This window comes from Ixodes scapularis, unplaced genomic scaffold, assembly GCF_016920785.2.
Source record: "Ixodes scapularis isolate PalLabHiFi unplaced genomic scaffold, ASM1692078v2 ptg000247l_1___fragment_3__unscaffolded, whole genome shotgun sequence".
NCBI classification, from domain to species: domain Eukaryota; kingdom Metazoa; phylum Arthropoda; class Arachnida; order Ixodida; family Ixodidae; genus Ixodes; species Ixodes scapularis.
Window position 1 is genome coordinate 1,548,853 of NW_024609948.1, and position 16,430 is coordinate 1,565,282.

Here is a 16,430-nt window from a genome sequence, read left to right on the forward strand (position 1 = left end):
CGGCAATATATAAAAATAACACCGTTATGCCACGCGCACGCTGCCTACTTGGCCAGCTGCGCGCGCGGCAATATATAAAAATAACACAATAACGGGAGGAACTGACCCAAAAAAAAGATTACGCTATGTACACAGCACTGTCGCCGTATGAAGGAACCGGGCGGCTTCAGAAGGCCGGGGCGAGGCTCCCGCCAAAGGTCTTGAGGAGGTTTTGGAGGAAAATCATGTCCTCCCTCCTCAGGGTCTGTCTCTTGGCGTGGAGGGAACACAGGTAACTCGCAGACAGGAAGTTAGTCACGAACTGCTCCGACGCGTCCTGGAAAAGAGGTGACGCCCGTCAAACGCCAACGAATCGAGGCGATGCGTTAGAACTGGGACAGGCCCACAATTTTAATGTCGAAAAATTTACGGCTCACATTTTTTATATCGTTTCTATTGGCAAAAGAGGAGAAAATGTGCCACCTTCGTTCAGAATGCTGCAAATTTGCTGCATACGGTAGAATCTCGATGATACGACGACGGTTCGTCCGAATTTCGGTAAGATACGAATTTTTCGAAATTCCCGGCAGAAGTTCGTTAAGACTAATCTATTACGTTTCGGGATAGTCCGAATGCTTTCTCGGCCGCGGAGGATCATGTGAACGATCATCAACAACCTTTACACATCCTGCGGGACGGCATCACTTGACTCCTACGAGTGTAGCACGCTTTTTGAGTCATTTCTCTCGCCGTTCTTTCTATGTACGCACCATGCAATCCCGATAACCGTAGGTGCGTTCCAAAATTCGAAAACACACCCACGTCCACCGCTGCTCTGTGTTGTCGCGTGATGAGAATTTGGCTCGCTGGAGTAACTCGCGTTTGCTCACTCAAGGGTTGCTGCTTTATATTTATTGTCACGCGATAAATGAGTTTCAGCAACTCTGACTGACTTGAGTAAACGTGAGAAATGACGTTTGGAATTGACGTTGATTGTGGAATCAACCCTTATGTAACGGCTTCCGCAAGTGTGAATTCACAAATCCTACAGTGGCTGCTCCTCCGGAACCAGACGAAAACTTGAGAATTGAGGACCGAGACCTGCGCTTTATGCTGAGAAATCGGCCTTCGATTTCGTTACCGCAGATGACAGCCTCGCTACTTGCGGATTAAGGACTGCCGAGGCAATCGTTGAGGAAGTGACAGCATTGCAAGGACGGTCAAGTAGCGGAGATGATGACGGCGACGTAAACTAATGACAAGCAGCCACCGACGACTGCTGAAACACTGCATGCTCTCGATGTGCTGTGCCGCATAGTGAGCCTGAGATCAAGGTCAGCAATGACAGGTACGCTCGTTCTTCCGTGTTCCAAAAGTGCCTTTTGGGTGACATCGGAAAAAGAAGATGTAACTGTGGGTTTATTTACATGATTAAAAAAACGTATGCCGCTGGCTAACCTAGGGCCTGCTTCATGTCGGCTCAGTCCAGTCAATCGCGCTCAGTGTTCTGTCTCGAGCTCGCTCGCGGTCTTTTCGCGAGATCTCGTCTTCTGCCTCTTTGTCCGAGTTACCACACTCCTCCCGCTTTAATCGTTTAGGTGCCAGCGGGAACTCCAGCATCCGGTAGGCTCGGTGGCACGCCAAGTCTGTCTGGGGGACGCCGGATCCGTTGAGGGTAACGGTTTGAGTGTTCAGTCGGAGGCGTGGCTGCGTCTCCTGCCGGGCCTGGCTGTACCACTGTAGGTGGGGCTCTTCCCGATGAACTCTGCAAGTCTCCAGCTGAGTCCGTCGACACTCTAGGAGTGGCAGCCGGGCCTAAGAGCATCCATGGTGGTGGGCAGGTTGTTTCACTACTTGGTAACTGAGCATCCAGTCGCAAAAGATGGTCCAAGTGAACGGAGACTGTACGTTCCCGTACCTCCACTAGATACAATAGTGGCCCTCTTCGGGAAACAATAACTCCAGGAGACCAAGGGGGTTGGTTCCCTCTCACGTCTCGCACGAGGACCTTATCTCCTACATCAAAATAACGAAGTGATCGTCGTGACTTGTCGTGTGCCAACTGTTGCTGGCGTTGGTGCTTGGTCACAGTCCGCTCCACACTTGGCTTGACTAAATCCAGGCGAGTACGAAGCGGCCGCTTGAGGAACAGTTCAGCCGGTGTTCTCTCTGTGATTGTATGAGGAGTGCTCCGATAGTTCAGGAGAAACCTGGCCAGCCTTTGGTGCTCTGTTTCTGTGAGTGTGTTTCCAGCAGCTGCGTCTTTCTTCCATGCTCGCTTAAATGTCTGCACCGCTCGCTCAGCCGCGCCATTTGAAGCGGGATGGTATGGGGGTGTACGGATGTGCTTCACGCCGTTCATTCGCAAGAAGTTCCCGAAGTCTGCAGAAATGAACTGCGGTCCGTTATCCGAGACAACTTCAGAGGGCACTCCATATGACGCGAAGAGGTTCCGCAACAATTCAATGGTGCGTGCTGCTGTAGTCGTTTTTGTGGGCAGGACTTCGATCCACTTGGAGAAGCTGTCCATTACTACCAGGTAGTGCTGCTTGTCGAGCTCGGCGTAATCTATATGTATCCTCTCCCACGGATTTCTCGCCCAAGACCACGGGTGTAGAGGTGCAGCAGCTGGTTGGTTCTGCATGGATGCACAGGCGTAGCACTGCTTAATGAAATCTTCAATGTCTTGGTCCAAAATTGGCCACCAGAGATAGTTTCGTGCCTTGGCCTTCATGCGACTGACGCCTGGGTGATTCTCGTGCAGCTCATGTAGTAGTCGTTTTCTAAGATTCGGTGGTACGACGACTCGGCTTCCCCATAGAAGACAGCCTTGGGCCGTAGAGAGCTGCTCCCGTTTTTCGAAGTAAGTACGCAGGTTTTTATCTTGAAGGGAGGTGGGCCAACCATTTAGGGTAAAGTTCAGGACTTTGGATAAGGTCGGGTCTCTCCTTGTTTCCACCGCGATTTGGTGACTTGTGACTGGGAGAAGTTCCACATTGGAGACCTGAAGTACCGACGTGTCTTCGTCCGGGTCACTGGAAGCAAGGTCTAAAGGCAAACGTGACAGTGCATCTGCATTGCCGTGTTCTTTGGACTTCCGGTACACGATGTCATAGTTGTATGATAGGAGAGTAAGTGCCCAACGTTGCATTCGTAGAGCGGCTAAGCTTGGAATTGCTGTTTGGGTGTTGAAGATCGCAGTCAAAGGCTTATGATCTGTAATAAGGGTGAATTTCCGACCGTATAGGTACTTGTGGAACTTCTTCACACCGAACACAATACCAAGTGCTTCTCGTTCGATCTGTGCGTAGTTGCGCTCACTCGGTGAGAGCGTCCTAGAGGCGCAAGCAATTGGCACTTCGTCACCGTTTGGCATGATGTGAGATATGACTGCTCCCACTCCGCTTGGAGATGCATCGCAGGCGAGGCAAAGCGGCTTGCTAGGGTCGTAATGTGTGAGCCACTTGCTTCGCAGCAAGCTCTCTTTTGCCTCTTTGAAGGTTTTTTCACATTCTGACGTCCACTTCCAGCGGCTGTCCTTCTTTAGAAGTTGGTGTAGTGGTTTCAAAATCGTGGAAAGGCCCGTCAAAAATCGTCCGTAATAGTTTAACAGGCCTAAAAATGAACGAAGTTCCATCACGTTGGAAGGCGACGGCGCGTTCTGGATGGCTTGCACCTTACTTTCGGTTGGGTGCAATCCTTGGGCGTCGATTCTGTAGCCGAGATATTCCACGCTGCTCTTGAGGAACTCGCATTTTCGAAGATTGGCCCGAATTCCGTTTGCTGTCAGTCGAGCCAGAACTCGGTCCAACAATTGAAGATGATCCTCCAGAGTACTTGACGTGACCAAGATGTCGTCGAGATAGCAAACTACGTGCTCCAGTCCTTGCAGGATGTGATCCATGGACCGTTGGAAAATCGACGGCGCTGTGGATATTCCGAAAGGTAGGCGATTGTACCGGTAAAGACCCTTGTGTGTGGTGATGGTAGTGTAAACCTTCGAGTTGGGTTCTAGTTCCAACTGTTGGTAGGCACTGGTCAAGTCTATCTTGCTGAAGTACTTGCCACCAGCAAGCGTCGCGAACAAGTCTTCCGCACTTGGTAGTGGATAGGTCTCCGGCTGAATGCAACGGTTCACGGTGACCTTGTAATCTCCACAAAGTCGAACGGACTTGTCCTTTTTTGGGACCACCACGATCGGTGCCGCCCAGCTGCTTCTATCAACTTTGGTGATTGTGCCGCGTTTTTCAAGGGCCTCCAACTCTTTCTCCACCACCTCACGCAGGGCGTATGGGAGGGGGCGAGGTTTGAAGAAAATCGGGGCACATTCGGGCTTGACGTGAATCGCTACTTTGATTCCTTTCACCGTTCCCAGTTGGTCGCTGAAAAGCATCTTGTGCTTGGCTAGCAGACTGTCTAGTCCGTTCCGAGCAGCAGGCTCTGTCAGTGAGAAGATGTTGGACCAGTTGATGCGGATGTGCCGCAGCCAGTTTCTTCCCAGCAAAGCTGGTCGATCTCCGTGGACGACCACCAATGGAAGCGTCAATGTCTGATCTTCGTAGGTTACCGGAACTTGTGCCTCTCCAAGGACAGGAATGGCGTCACCGGTGTACGAGCGGAGGCGAAGAGTCGAGGGTTCTAGTGGCAAACCGCGCAGCGACTCGTTGTATTGCCTCTCGGAGATGATGGTTAGAGCCGCCCCAGTGTCAAGCAGCATTTTTACAGCATTTCCTGCAATTTGCAGCAGGACTTCGATGCCGTCGCCGACACTGTTGGTGTCTCCATCAACTGGATACAGTGTGACGTAGTCGTCTTGGGGACTTTCTTGGCTGGATATCTGGTGTTGCGCACGTGTCTTGCTTTTGCAAACTCGCGCAATGTGTCCCTTCTTCCCGCAGTTACGGCACACTTCCTTCTTAAAAGGACAGTCCTGATGAAGGTGATGGTAGCCACAACGGTAGCAGGTGCTAGATGTAGAGGCACTCGACGCTCTTGGCGCCGCCAGCTTTTATTTTGTTGAACGCGTCTGAACTTGAACTTTTTGAATTCCTTGAATTTGAGGAACTGCCGTCTGGGTGAGCTGACGAGCGTCTCTTCTGGCGAGCTCTAACCCTAAGGCGATATCGCATGCTGACTTGAAAGTCAGCGTCCTCTCGATGAGCAGGCGGTTGATGTAATACTCGTCTCTCAGCCCACAAACGAACCGGTCTCTCAAGGCATCATTCAGGAAGTCCTTGAAATCGCAAGTATGAGCAAGCTTCTTTAGCGCGGCTATGAACTCAGCGAGAGTTTCGCCCTCCTCTTGACTGCGTCGGTAGAACCGAAATCGTTCTGCAATCGTGATGGGGTTGGGCATAAAATGTTGAATGAGTACTTGTTTGAGGTCCTCGTAAGAACATTCAGTTGTTGTTCTTGGAGATACGAGGTCTCGAAGCAGCTCATAAGTTAATGCAGGAAGTGTTGCAAGCAAAATGTCTGCCTTCTTGCCTTCCGGAACCTCATTAGCCGCGAGCCAGCGTTCGAATCTCTCAATGTAAAGATCGAATCGCTCTGACTTGTTGAAATCAGGAACGTTACCGATGTAGGTCATCCTCACCCGGTCTGTGTCAGCGTCGGCGGGGTCCCTTCCTAAAGTCCTAGCAGTCGTAGCTTCCGCCAGGGTGTCAGAGCAGTGGACGTTCGGGTTGAAGGGGCTTTACCTATGCCGTTGATGCACACGGATGATGGCTGGAACACCCTCGTCGCCAATTGTAGTAACTGTGGGTTTATTTACATGATTAAAAAAACGTATGCCGCTGGCTAACCTAGGGCCTGCTTCATGTCGGCTCAGTCCAGTCAATCGCGCTCAGTGCTCTGTCTCGAGCTCGCTCGCGGTCTTTTCGCGAGATCTCGTCTTCTGCCTCTTTGTCCGAGTTACCACAGAAGACTCAGAAGAACATTATCGACTTCTTTAGATGGGAGTGTGACCAATGAATTGGAAGTAGCCCCCCTTTGGTTTCACATAGTCATGTGACTTGATTTTTTGTTAGTATGAATTATGGACGATACAAATATCTCCTGCGATCCCTCGAGATTCATATCATCGATCTTCTACTGCAATTGCAAAAAACAAAACCATATTTTTTTTTTTTTTTAATTTGCAGTCTTGTGTGGTTGTCATCGGAACTATGGCGTGACCTTTTTCGCGGCGCCATCTATCCATCTATCGGAAATAAAGGAAACCGTTTCCTCTCCTTCGCTACCTTCAACGTCTTTCCCCGCAACAAGCCGTCCCACCTCGATACCTCGACGATGGCAAGTGTGGCCTTGAAAAGTCGACCAACGGGCAGGGAAGGCTGCTGGTCCCAAAGACGACACCGAAACTCACTCGAAACACTTCTACTTGTTCAATCTCTTTGTAGATTAAAAACTAGCGCACACAATAAAGAAAGGGTTCCCGCTCCTCATATTATGGTTGGTCTCGACTAATTCCCACAATTAATTGGCCAAAGTTAGAAAATCGTTGCACCACCTCTTGAAAGGGGAGACGCTGCTCTTTCACGTAATGGAGGACTGGCGGTCGGGTCTGTTAGTGCACGGCGGCTCGGAGAGCGTAGAGCACAAGCTCGCACAGCAAGACCCAAGGTTCCTGGGTCTTGTGATCCTCCCCTCTCCTGCCCGTTTCGATCTGGACGAGCATCCTACCGGCGTGCGGTCGTGTTTCGCCAAGCGAAGTATGCCGAAGACCCAAGGCTAGCAGTGGTATCGACTAAATAGGCCACGTAGGTTGATTCAGTCACAGGCCTACCTGACCTACGACTGAATAGGCATGTATTGACGAAAAAAGGACTACCGTAAAATCCGAAGAGATGTCCCACCCGAGAAAGGTAACCCACCCCCATTTCTGGCTCGAGGTGCTATTTCATTTGAAACACCGAAAGATGGCCCCCTCCTAGTAATCGTAGTTTCGGATCAATGATGACCGTGGCGTAAATGCGTCTAGTTAGCTATGGCGAGACATAAGCCAACACTGCTGATTGGATTAGTCGTCTTTGCTTCATTGCCCCTTGCCGCGATAACAACTTTGACAGGGACACACAATCAAAAAATAGCATTTATTCAACTTGCCCCAACTGCACACCAAAAGCTAGCCCACCCCTCATTTCCACCCAATTTTCTAACTATTTTAGGTGGGCTATCTCTCAGGACTTTACGGCATGTGGGCCAACGTCGACGGGGCGCCACGACGGCGACCAAAAGACGAGGCAGGCTTACCTGTAGCACCGGCAAGGCGAGCCTCTGCATGATAGCGGTCGGAGCGACTGGGGGCCAAACCTTGCAGTATCTCCCTCACCACTCGCGCAAATGACAGCCGCGGAATGAGGGGCCGCGTGGTCCTCTAAATTTGCTTAGAAGACACTTAACGGTCGTCTCGGAAAGAAGCTATGCATTTATTAATTTTACCGCTAAACCTGGCGGGAAATGCACCGACGGGCAGATGGATGGGCGAAATCTTCCGATTGATGGAGCTCCGTTGAAAAGCATTCCGCACCTTCAAAATAAGAACTCTAGCAATTTCTGCAGTTAGGCAAATCAATACCAAATAAACACACAAAACAAGCTCTTTTTGCATTGTTGTGCCAAAGGCAGACTTAACACAGAATGCATTGCATACTGCTTCACAATGAAACTGCCGGAAAGACTCTGCACGCATCTTGCGCCTCGACGGCACGAATGTTGTCGTGCGCTACGTCTCTGCAAGAGAGCCCCGCCAAAAGCGGAGTAAGCTCCGCCCGCGCACCGAAAGTGGTCTTGAAGTGGCAATGAACACACCGCCGCTGGAGCACCGCCCTTCTGCGATGCCATCGGGCGGAAATCGAGGGACCATTTTTCTTTGGACGCGGTAAATGCGCCGATCGGGGAACCGTTTTGGACGCCCTGGTGGGAGTAAAATGCGAAGTTCGCGCACGCAATCGACAACTAAAACTTACCCGCCTGCTACAATCTCTTAAAATTATGCGATTTCTCGTTTGTTTGAGCAGTATTTATGGTCCGCGGCGGGCCGTAGCTGAAAACAGTTCCGAGAGATTAAAATTAACTTCTTTGGGGAGAGGGGATTTTTAAAAACCCTTAGCTTTTTAGGGAACATCGAGACAATGTGTACAGGGTTTCCCAGATTACTTGCATCAAACTTTAAAACAAAGCAAACGGAGTCCTCCAGGGAAGTAAAACCAACTGCACGTCGTTAGCAAGCGTCTTAACATAGTTGCCGCATTTTTCTCGATCTGCCCAATTATTCGGTCGATTAAGACTAATTAGCAAACTTCAGTTTGTGAATTGGAAAGCGCCCCGTGTCTTTTAGATTTGGTACAAGTCATCCCAGACGCCTGAAATATATATCTTTTAACCTGTTTACAATCCACGCACTAAATACTCGCAAATGGCGTTCATTTACACCTACGCAACGACGCGTTTGATTGCACGGTGCCCCACACGCCGTACAAAAATCACAGGAAGTCGCTGTTGCCGGGTGCCATTAAAGGGGCCCTCCGGAGCGTTCTGCGATGGTCTATATATGGCGGTAACTCAATCTATGGGTCCTAAGGATCCTAAAAATCGTAAAATTACAGTCATGCGCGGCGGATTTCCCTATTAAAATTGCTATCAAAGTCCCCGGCACGCCCCCCTTTCTAAGATGACCCCGGAAAACGGGAGGGGCATCTCTTTACGCATCAGCCAATGGCAATCGAAGGATTCCAGTGTCACTGCGCGTCACCGACCGCCGACCCGCGGAGGAATCTCTCCAACGCGCGGACCGTCGTCAAGGGGCCCGGACCAAAGTTGCTCGGACTTTGTGCTCAGCATTCGTCGTTCGTCGGATCCCACGGTCGCGCTATGGACCTTTCGGACCTAACGTCTCTAGAGCTCGAAATCCTGGAACGGACAGCTGACATGGGTGCCATATCCTATGATTCGACCCCGATGCGCGACGTCGACGAACGCAGCGCCGCGGGCGCCGACTGTGGCAACGACGAACGGCCGCGCCGCGGTGAAGCGAGTCCGCAAGAGCTGGAAGACGCACCCGACGATGGAATCGGGCGGCTTGGGAACACGGACTGGTACGTGGTGCGCTCCATTATACCCCGCTTTAATGGGTAATTGATGCGTGTTTTCTGCGAAGGTGTCTATGTGGTTCCTGCGCGCCGATGGAGACCGTCGTCGAGTGCGTCTGCTGCCGCGAATACCCGGCCGTCGCACGGAAGCAGCAGGGCCGGCAGGGCTGCGTAACGGGCCACCCGGACTTCGAGGCCCTGTGCCTCAACCCTGAGGTGTTGAGGTTGGCCTACCTCAACATGCGGCACTACGGGCAGCAAGGGATGGGCGCAAGTGCCAGCGAGTGAGTACGATGTCATGCTTTGCGCGTGAGCAAACTCACCATGTCTCGGTGAGGACCGTGCCCTCGGCAACTACGTTCACTGTCCGATTCACAGCGTACATACGTACTTGTAATAACTTGTTGTTAGGCTAGATGAACGTTTAGCACCATCCTGGGAAGCGGTCGATGAATTGTTTGTGTTGCCGATAGTGAAATTAATTATAACCCCCACTGTCCAGGCGCAATATAGCGCTCCAGGGAGGCTTTCAAGAGACTAAATGAGAAGCAGCCTGCCTAGTTACCACCCAGTCATTTGTTCAATACAGAAACACGGACACTTCCAACTGCTGTCCCACTATAAACTACACATATTCTTATATGTTCTAAACGAACTGTTCTGATGAGACCGCCCTCTTCGAGCGTTACACTTCTTCCCGTTAGGCCAGATCATGAAGAGCTATTTTTCCTTGCATTTGCGGTTATCAGTTTAGATATTCATTTTCTTGCTCTGTTTAGATGCAATGTTATGCAACAATAGCACTATGAAATATATGACAGTCACATGGCCTCGTCTCTTGTCGAGACGGCCTCGCCTCGTCGAGAGCAATAGAAGGCGACACCTTGGATGTACATATGCTTTGGCGTTGTCCCCATGCCCAATGCTCCCTTACCTCCCTCTTTTTCACCCTTCTCGACCCTCTGACTAGGCAGGCTGGCTCAACCCCCCCCCCCCCCCCCAGCTTCAACTCGTTGATACACTACTGCTCCTACTGGTACAGCATGTCCATGCTGTACCGGGTGAGCACTGGTGGCCCCAATCAAGCACCGGACTATGGTGTAACTAATAAAGGTTCCCTCTCTCTCTCTTTCTCTGTCTCTCAAGAGAGCAGTGGATATCCCACACGTTTGGCTTTGGCGCAAACGACAAAGATAACGCAGTCCGTGTCAGAAACCCAAGTCTGGCTCGCAGCTTGCTCAAATGGTGTCTCTGAACAGAGCCTAATTAGCGCCTGAAGCCCCTCTACAAGCTCGCAGAGAGCAGGTGGCCGCAAAGGCTTGAAAGTCCTACTTTGTCAACGAGAGGCGAAGATTAACTCACTCCCGAGATTGTATTCGTCTCATGCAGTTTCCTTGCTTTTCTGTCTTAGCATAACTCAACAAAGGGTGAAAGCTACTGCCCTTGTGGGCCAGTCTGAGCGACGGAGCTCTAAGCACGTGCCAAAATTCCACAGGAGGAGTACACTAAGACATTACGTTGTCACATGCATTGTTTTTACACGCCCCGATTGGCTTGCTGATGCCGTAGCTTTTGCATTTTCCCAAGTTCAGAAAAGCGAATTACTGTTTCCAGATTCTTTCCTGCTAGCTTCATGGACTGGACCAGCACTATACTACAGAACAACACTTTTGAAGCAACAAATAAATAAGCACGAAGTTATGATATTGACGCAGTAATTCGCAACCGTGTTGGGGAAGGATGCTCCAGTCACTTTGTTTCTCAGAGCTAAGAGTTCAGAAAACTGCATACACCTACTTTATCTTGCATGCATCAATGCCTTGTTGCTATCTTAAAAATGAGCTTAGCTATGCCAGCTAAGTTGATGCTGGGCAATCTTTTTGAGAAGAAACAAACACCAACTGCTTCAAGTGCACTGTCAACGTCGACAGTACAGTTGGCACCTTCAGCTCAGACATCCTCGTCCTTTTACCTGGTCTAGTCTCTGCGTGTGACCTTCAAGCCCATCAAAACAGGGGCCGATATCAAAATGACGAAAATCAAAATGTAAAGGCCAAACATTGAAACGTCGAAAAATAAAATGCCCAACAGCAAAACGCCGAAAGGTGAGAATGCGTACATATCTGATCGCCATATTTGGTACGGTATTGGCAGATGCTAGCTGCACCAGTGTGTTGGAATCATGGAAGTGTCTTCTGCAAAATTAGGAGCATGAAAAATGTGCAAGCTGCGCTCGAAGACGATATCGAGGCAGAAATCAGATTAGAACCTCGCCATCTACCACACAAGAAGCAAAGCATGCGAGAAGAGAGCCTGACAGCCGCTTTGGGCAACTGGGACAAGCTCAACATCCTTAGCTTTCTTTGGGAAATACACACAAACTATTAGATCATATTCAACAAACAAAGAATTCCTCTGGCAGAACAAATGTTTCTTCCACTTTCTCAATCTAGAACCCTGTAGGTTCGTGTTGAACATAATATTTTGGAATTGTTTGGTCTCTGGTACCGGGTGATTCGGCTAATAGAGATTTCGGCGGTTTGTTCTTTCAACATTTTTTTTATTTTTGGCATTTCGATAATGCATCCTTTCAATTTGTGGGTGTCCCAAGCGAGTGCAATGTTCTCTGGTCAAAACAATCAAAAACTTGAGAACGATGACATAGGCACAGATTGCTGTTGAGTCCATGGATGCCACTACGTCTTTCCTCTAGAAGGCAAGTGGAGACTTATATTCCAACCCTATCGGCAAAAGTCATATTCTTTACTCCAGTATCCAAATTGTCAGAAGGGGCTTTAGACGGTGTTTGCAAGCTTTTTGGTCAAGAAACTACACAAAAAGGCAGTCATTGAAGGCTCATTGCTCTGGTTCGTGCACCGTTTACAATGCAATGGCAATGCGAACTAGAAACCTTCCATTCGCCCAGCGATGCAAAGTATCCCCCCCCCCCACACACACACACACCAGCAATGTAAAACACCCCCCTGAAACAAATTTCTGGCTATGCCACTGCAGGCCATGCACTCAAAAAAATATAAAAATTTCCTCCTTCCCATACTATAATTGTCAAGGCAGTGCAGCCATATGGGGGGCGTACCATACTGATTTGCGATTTATTTTTCCGCAGATATTGTCCACTTAGGGGTCGGTAGGCGTGTCGACCTCCTCAACGTAGTCCCCCTGGAGACGAACGCACTGGTTCTAGTAGTGTGGCAGCCTTTCCGTTCCGGGACCACTCTTTGGGAGTGCTTCGCACCCACGCCTGGACAGCCGCTTCGAGTTCACCAGTGTCCATGGAATAGGGTCCTCATAGGTGGTTTTTTCATGGTGCTGAATGGCTGATGGTCACTGCGGGCTAGGTTGAGGGAGTACGGTGAATGTAGGGATGGGCATTGTCATGCTGCAAGAGCGTACCTGCTGCCCCTTTCCCTGGCAGCTTCTCGTGAATCGCGCAATCACCTGAGGGTAGCCACATACGGGGCGATGTTGATGGTGGTGGCCGGTTACATGCAGTCAATGAGCATAATGCCCTCCGTATTCAGAAAGCCACGCGAGGATGTCTTTGCGGACATTGATGACTCGGAGGCATCTGTCCAGGCGTGGCTGAGACACACTTATAAACAGTGCAGGGATGTGATTGCTGCGCCAATTGCGCCAAACTGCACCAAGGGGCTAACTTTGCTACATCCTGCTACATTTCACCGAAATATGGCTAATCCGTGCCAAGCCTGCGCCAAAGAAGCAATTTTGGTCGCCTTTCATAAACGAAACGAAACTGAGAACCGTAATTGAGCATGCGTAAGCTAGGTCGCACAAGACGCCACCCGACACAAAGTACCCTGTATTAATCGTCTATTTGGTCTTGCATGATTTTTCCCGACGTCTCGCGTTTCGTGCACTCGTCGTCTCAGGAATCTCGTCTCGCGTCTTTTTTTTTTTTAGCGGTAGACACGGGCGTGTGCGGACTCTCAGACGTTAGTGTATTGGGTGCCAAACATGCCGTCATGCTGTGAGACAAAACCACGTTTTTGCGCGGCGGGAGTTACTTTTTGAGCTGAAGCGCTCGCGCGACGTCGTGTGTTGCCGTCCCCACGTCGCTGCAGATATGGCGCTTACTAAACTGAAACGCATCGACATTCCTGCTCTTGTTTAAATCATACGCTGCTATAAAAATCCCTCTCTAACTCAATGACTGCTTGGCGAAGTTTTGATTACTTAGGTTTTTCCTGGTGGGCTTTCTTTCGAGAGGGACCCCGGTACGTGAAAAATCTGCCGCAAAAGAAAGTTGGTGAAGAGAAGTGAGCTAAAGCAAAGAAGGCAATGTCTGCACGCTGAACCCGCACAGCGCGCTTGTTTGTCTCGAGTTCAGTCGTTGCACGAAGCGCTCCAAGAACTTTTTTGACCTTGATTCGCAGTGTCTTGCATCAATACGCTCAGGTTCTTTTTTTCTGTGTGCTTAGCCTGTACCTCGCCTGCCGGCCTGGCAAGCACAAGTCGCTGGACTGTTTATTGTCGTATGCTGGACAGTTACATTTTGCATACTATTTTGGGAACCATGCAGTTGGCGACGGAGCGCGGAGTGGCATGGTTTCGGTTTCGGTCAAACAGCCGTTGTCTCCGCCCGCGCGACGAAGCACGTGTAACTGCAAGCCTGCCGAAGTTGCCCTTACGTGCATGTGAACATCATTGCAACAAAGGCACCAGCCGGGACGCTTGCAATGCGTTGTTTTACGTTTGCTTACTTTTTTTATAAAAATCTGCCACGTCAAGAATTTTGGCGGTGCCAGAAGAGTCCATGTGCGTATGGCAGCTGCCTAATTTGCTGTGCCAAGAGCTGCACAATAGTTTGTGCTCACTTGATTGTCACAAGGGGGGACGCCACGACAACAGCCACACTTGCATCTGCTCGTTTTCTCTGTCGTAACTTTGCCGGCATCTGACAGCATGACACTTTGGCTCCCGTAACATATTTTGTTGCCACTTTGGGACGGCTTTTGGTCCATGGGAGGTATATAGGGCAGTAAACACCCCAGTCAGAGACATGTCAAGGCGTCCTGCCCTCCAATCCTTCCTAGCTTCGATCCCTTAATCCCCTGATCTAGTTGAAAAGCCAAAATCTCAAGGTGGGGTGATAATTATTGGGTGTCTGGGTCTTGATTTACACTATTTTTGGATGCAGATGCCAGACACCCTGAAGCCGGTGGATGATCATCTCGACATGTTCCTTGTGGTGCCAGCAACACTTGCACCGCTGGTGTGGCATTCTTTGCACGCTATGCTGGGATAGTTTTTTAGGAGTGCCATATCTGGACAGCTTATTCAGAAGCAGGCTGTCGTCGTCGAGATCCATGCTTTTTTTTTAACAGATGATGTTGCAGTGCCCACATGGGTGAGTATGACAGAAAGGATTCGAGATTGGAATAGGTCACCAAACAGTATCGCATCATTTTTCGTTAAAATATTTTTCTAACAACACCATTCATTGAAATCAACACTGAAATTCAAAGTTTCTCGTGCAAGAATGGGGAGGCCTGGGGGTGCTCATATGTATCCCCACTACTCTGATGATAGTAGTGTCACCTCTAAATCAACACAGCATAATGGAAGACATATCGCAGTCTAAAACGGGAAAAAATGTTGATATATGTGTCTTGCAGATGCGTATATGACCAAATAGCAAATGATTGCGGTGCCCTGAGCCCTAAGGTATTCAGGACCAATAAACACATGGGGGTGGTAGCAGCTGTCATGGCAAATGGAAGCTGTCAGAATGACATGTTCGGATATTGACACGGATTGTGTCGGAGAGACATGAAATCACAACTGCTGGGGCCACTCCAGTATTGCATGAGCACTTCAGCTCGTATGTTTACACCAAAACTGTTCTGTGCGAGCTTCATAGAACACTCATGGCCAGGCTGCTATTCTCAAATCCCTAATCACCAGTACCAATGCCAAGCTTCGGCAGTGCCAGCAGCACTTTAGACAATGTTAAATTGGGACGTTCTCTGATGAGTTCACATTCCCTGGCACTTGTGTGCAGGAAACCTTTGCAGTAGGTGTGTGCGAATATTGGTTCAAATTGAATAGTATGTTTGCCATAACCTTCGCGCTGCAAAGGGAAGCCGATGCAACCGGCTCTTTTTGCGCTGTTGATGCTAGAAACGACAGTGCACTATTTAATTCGAACCAATATTTGCACACCACTACTTCACAGGCTTACGAACTGCACTGTTTTGTCCCAAATTAAACAACATCATATGGGGAGCTTTCCACTGTTCTGGATGAATGGCTCCCATTCCCTCTGGCCAGTGCACATAATTTTCATGTGTCCTTCCCAAAACACAGCGACGCAATATTCGTCACCAACACCAATGACAGATATTATCTACAATTATGAACTGGGACCCTGTGAACTTATTTTATGTATCATGACCACGCAACAGATATTCCTTCCTTGTTAATTCCGGTGTATAACTGGTTGTTGTGTCGATTGGAGTTGGAGGTGCGTTAGGAGAACCAAGGCCTGTAGTTTTTTTGTTTTTTTTTTAAACTCTGGAGCATTTAGAATGAATCTACAGCAGTTCACTTCAATTTGGCTTCCATGTCTAGCCCATCCGACATGGACTGCCAAATAGGGATTCTGCTATGTGATAGCTGGAGTGGACGTAACAGAAAAGCAGAGTATGATTACATGCCTAGAGAAATGAAAACAAGTGTAGAATTTGCCAACAGAGTGATAGGCTTTGCTTCTTACATCCAATCTTTGTCATTGTTCCAGGCACTACAGATTTGCAGCCTACAGGCAGTGTGCCCTGTGGCTGTGGAGCCGCTTGGGAAAGAAGAATAGGCGGCCCCTGCCATCCTGTGTGGTCAAGACAATTAGGGGCAGGTATCCTGCTGACGTGTATGCGGGCTACAGGGATGCAGAATAAATTGCGTTGACCTAGAGACCACGCAACCCCCTTCCCTTGTCTCTTCACCCTCCCTGCATGTGTGTGAAGTCGCTCGTAGCCATGAACGGAATCCTCTAAATCACGTGACCTATTATCTACGATATCACGTGACCATAACTATGATCACATGATCGTAGTCAAACCAAAGCCAGTGCACCTACGTCACATTCAGTCACACGACGAAGCCGCCTCGGTGGCTCCGAGGCGAGAGTGCCGGCCTACGGATCCCCATGTGGCGGGTTCGAATCCCGGCCGAGGTGCCTGCAATCTGATGGAGGTATATTGCGGAGAAGGCAGCTTGGTAATCGAGCTTTCGATTGCACGTCAAAAGATCCCCAGGTGGTCGAAATTAATCCTCGGTCCTCCGCTGGGGCGTGCCAGATGCCCGTCGTTGGTTTGGCAC

At 49.6% G+C, this 16,430-nt stretch overlaps 1 protein-coding gene across 1 annotated transcript; it reads left to right on the forward strand.

Annotated features, from left to right (window-relative positions):
• The first annotated feature begins 8,731 nt into the window (after positions 1–8,731).
• Positions 8,732–16,171, forward strand: LOC121834008 (P2X purinoceptor 7-like). The gene is made up of 3 exons (XM_042287743.1): positions 8,732–9,077; positions 9,140–9,355; positions 15,853–16,171. Exons 1-3 carry the CDS (start codon positions 8,854–8,856, stop codon positions 16,004–16,006), a joined length of 594 nt encoding a protein of 197 aa, XP_042143677.1. The 5' UTR covers positions 8,732–8,853; the 3' UTR covers positions 16,007–16,171.
• The last annotated feature ends 259 nt before the right edge of the window (positions 16,172–16,430 follow it).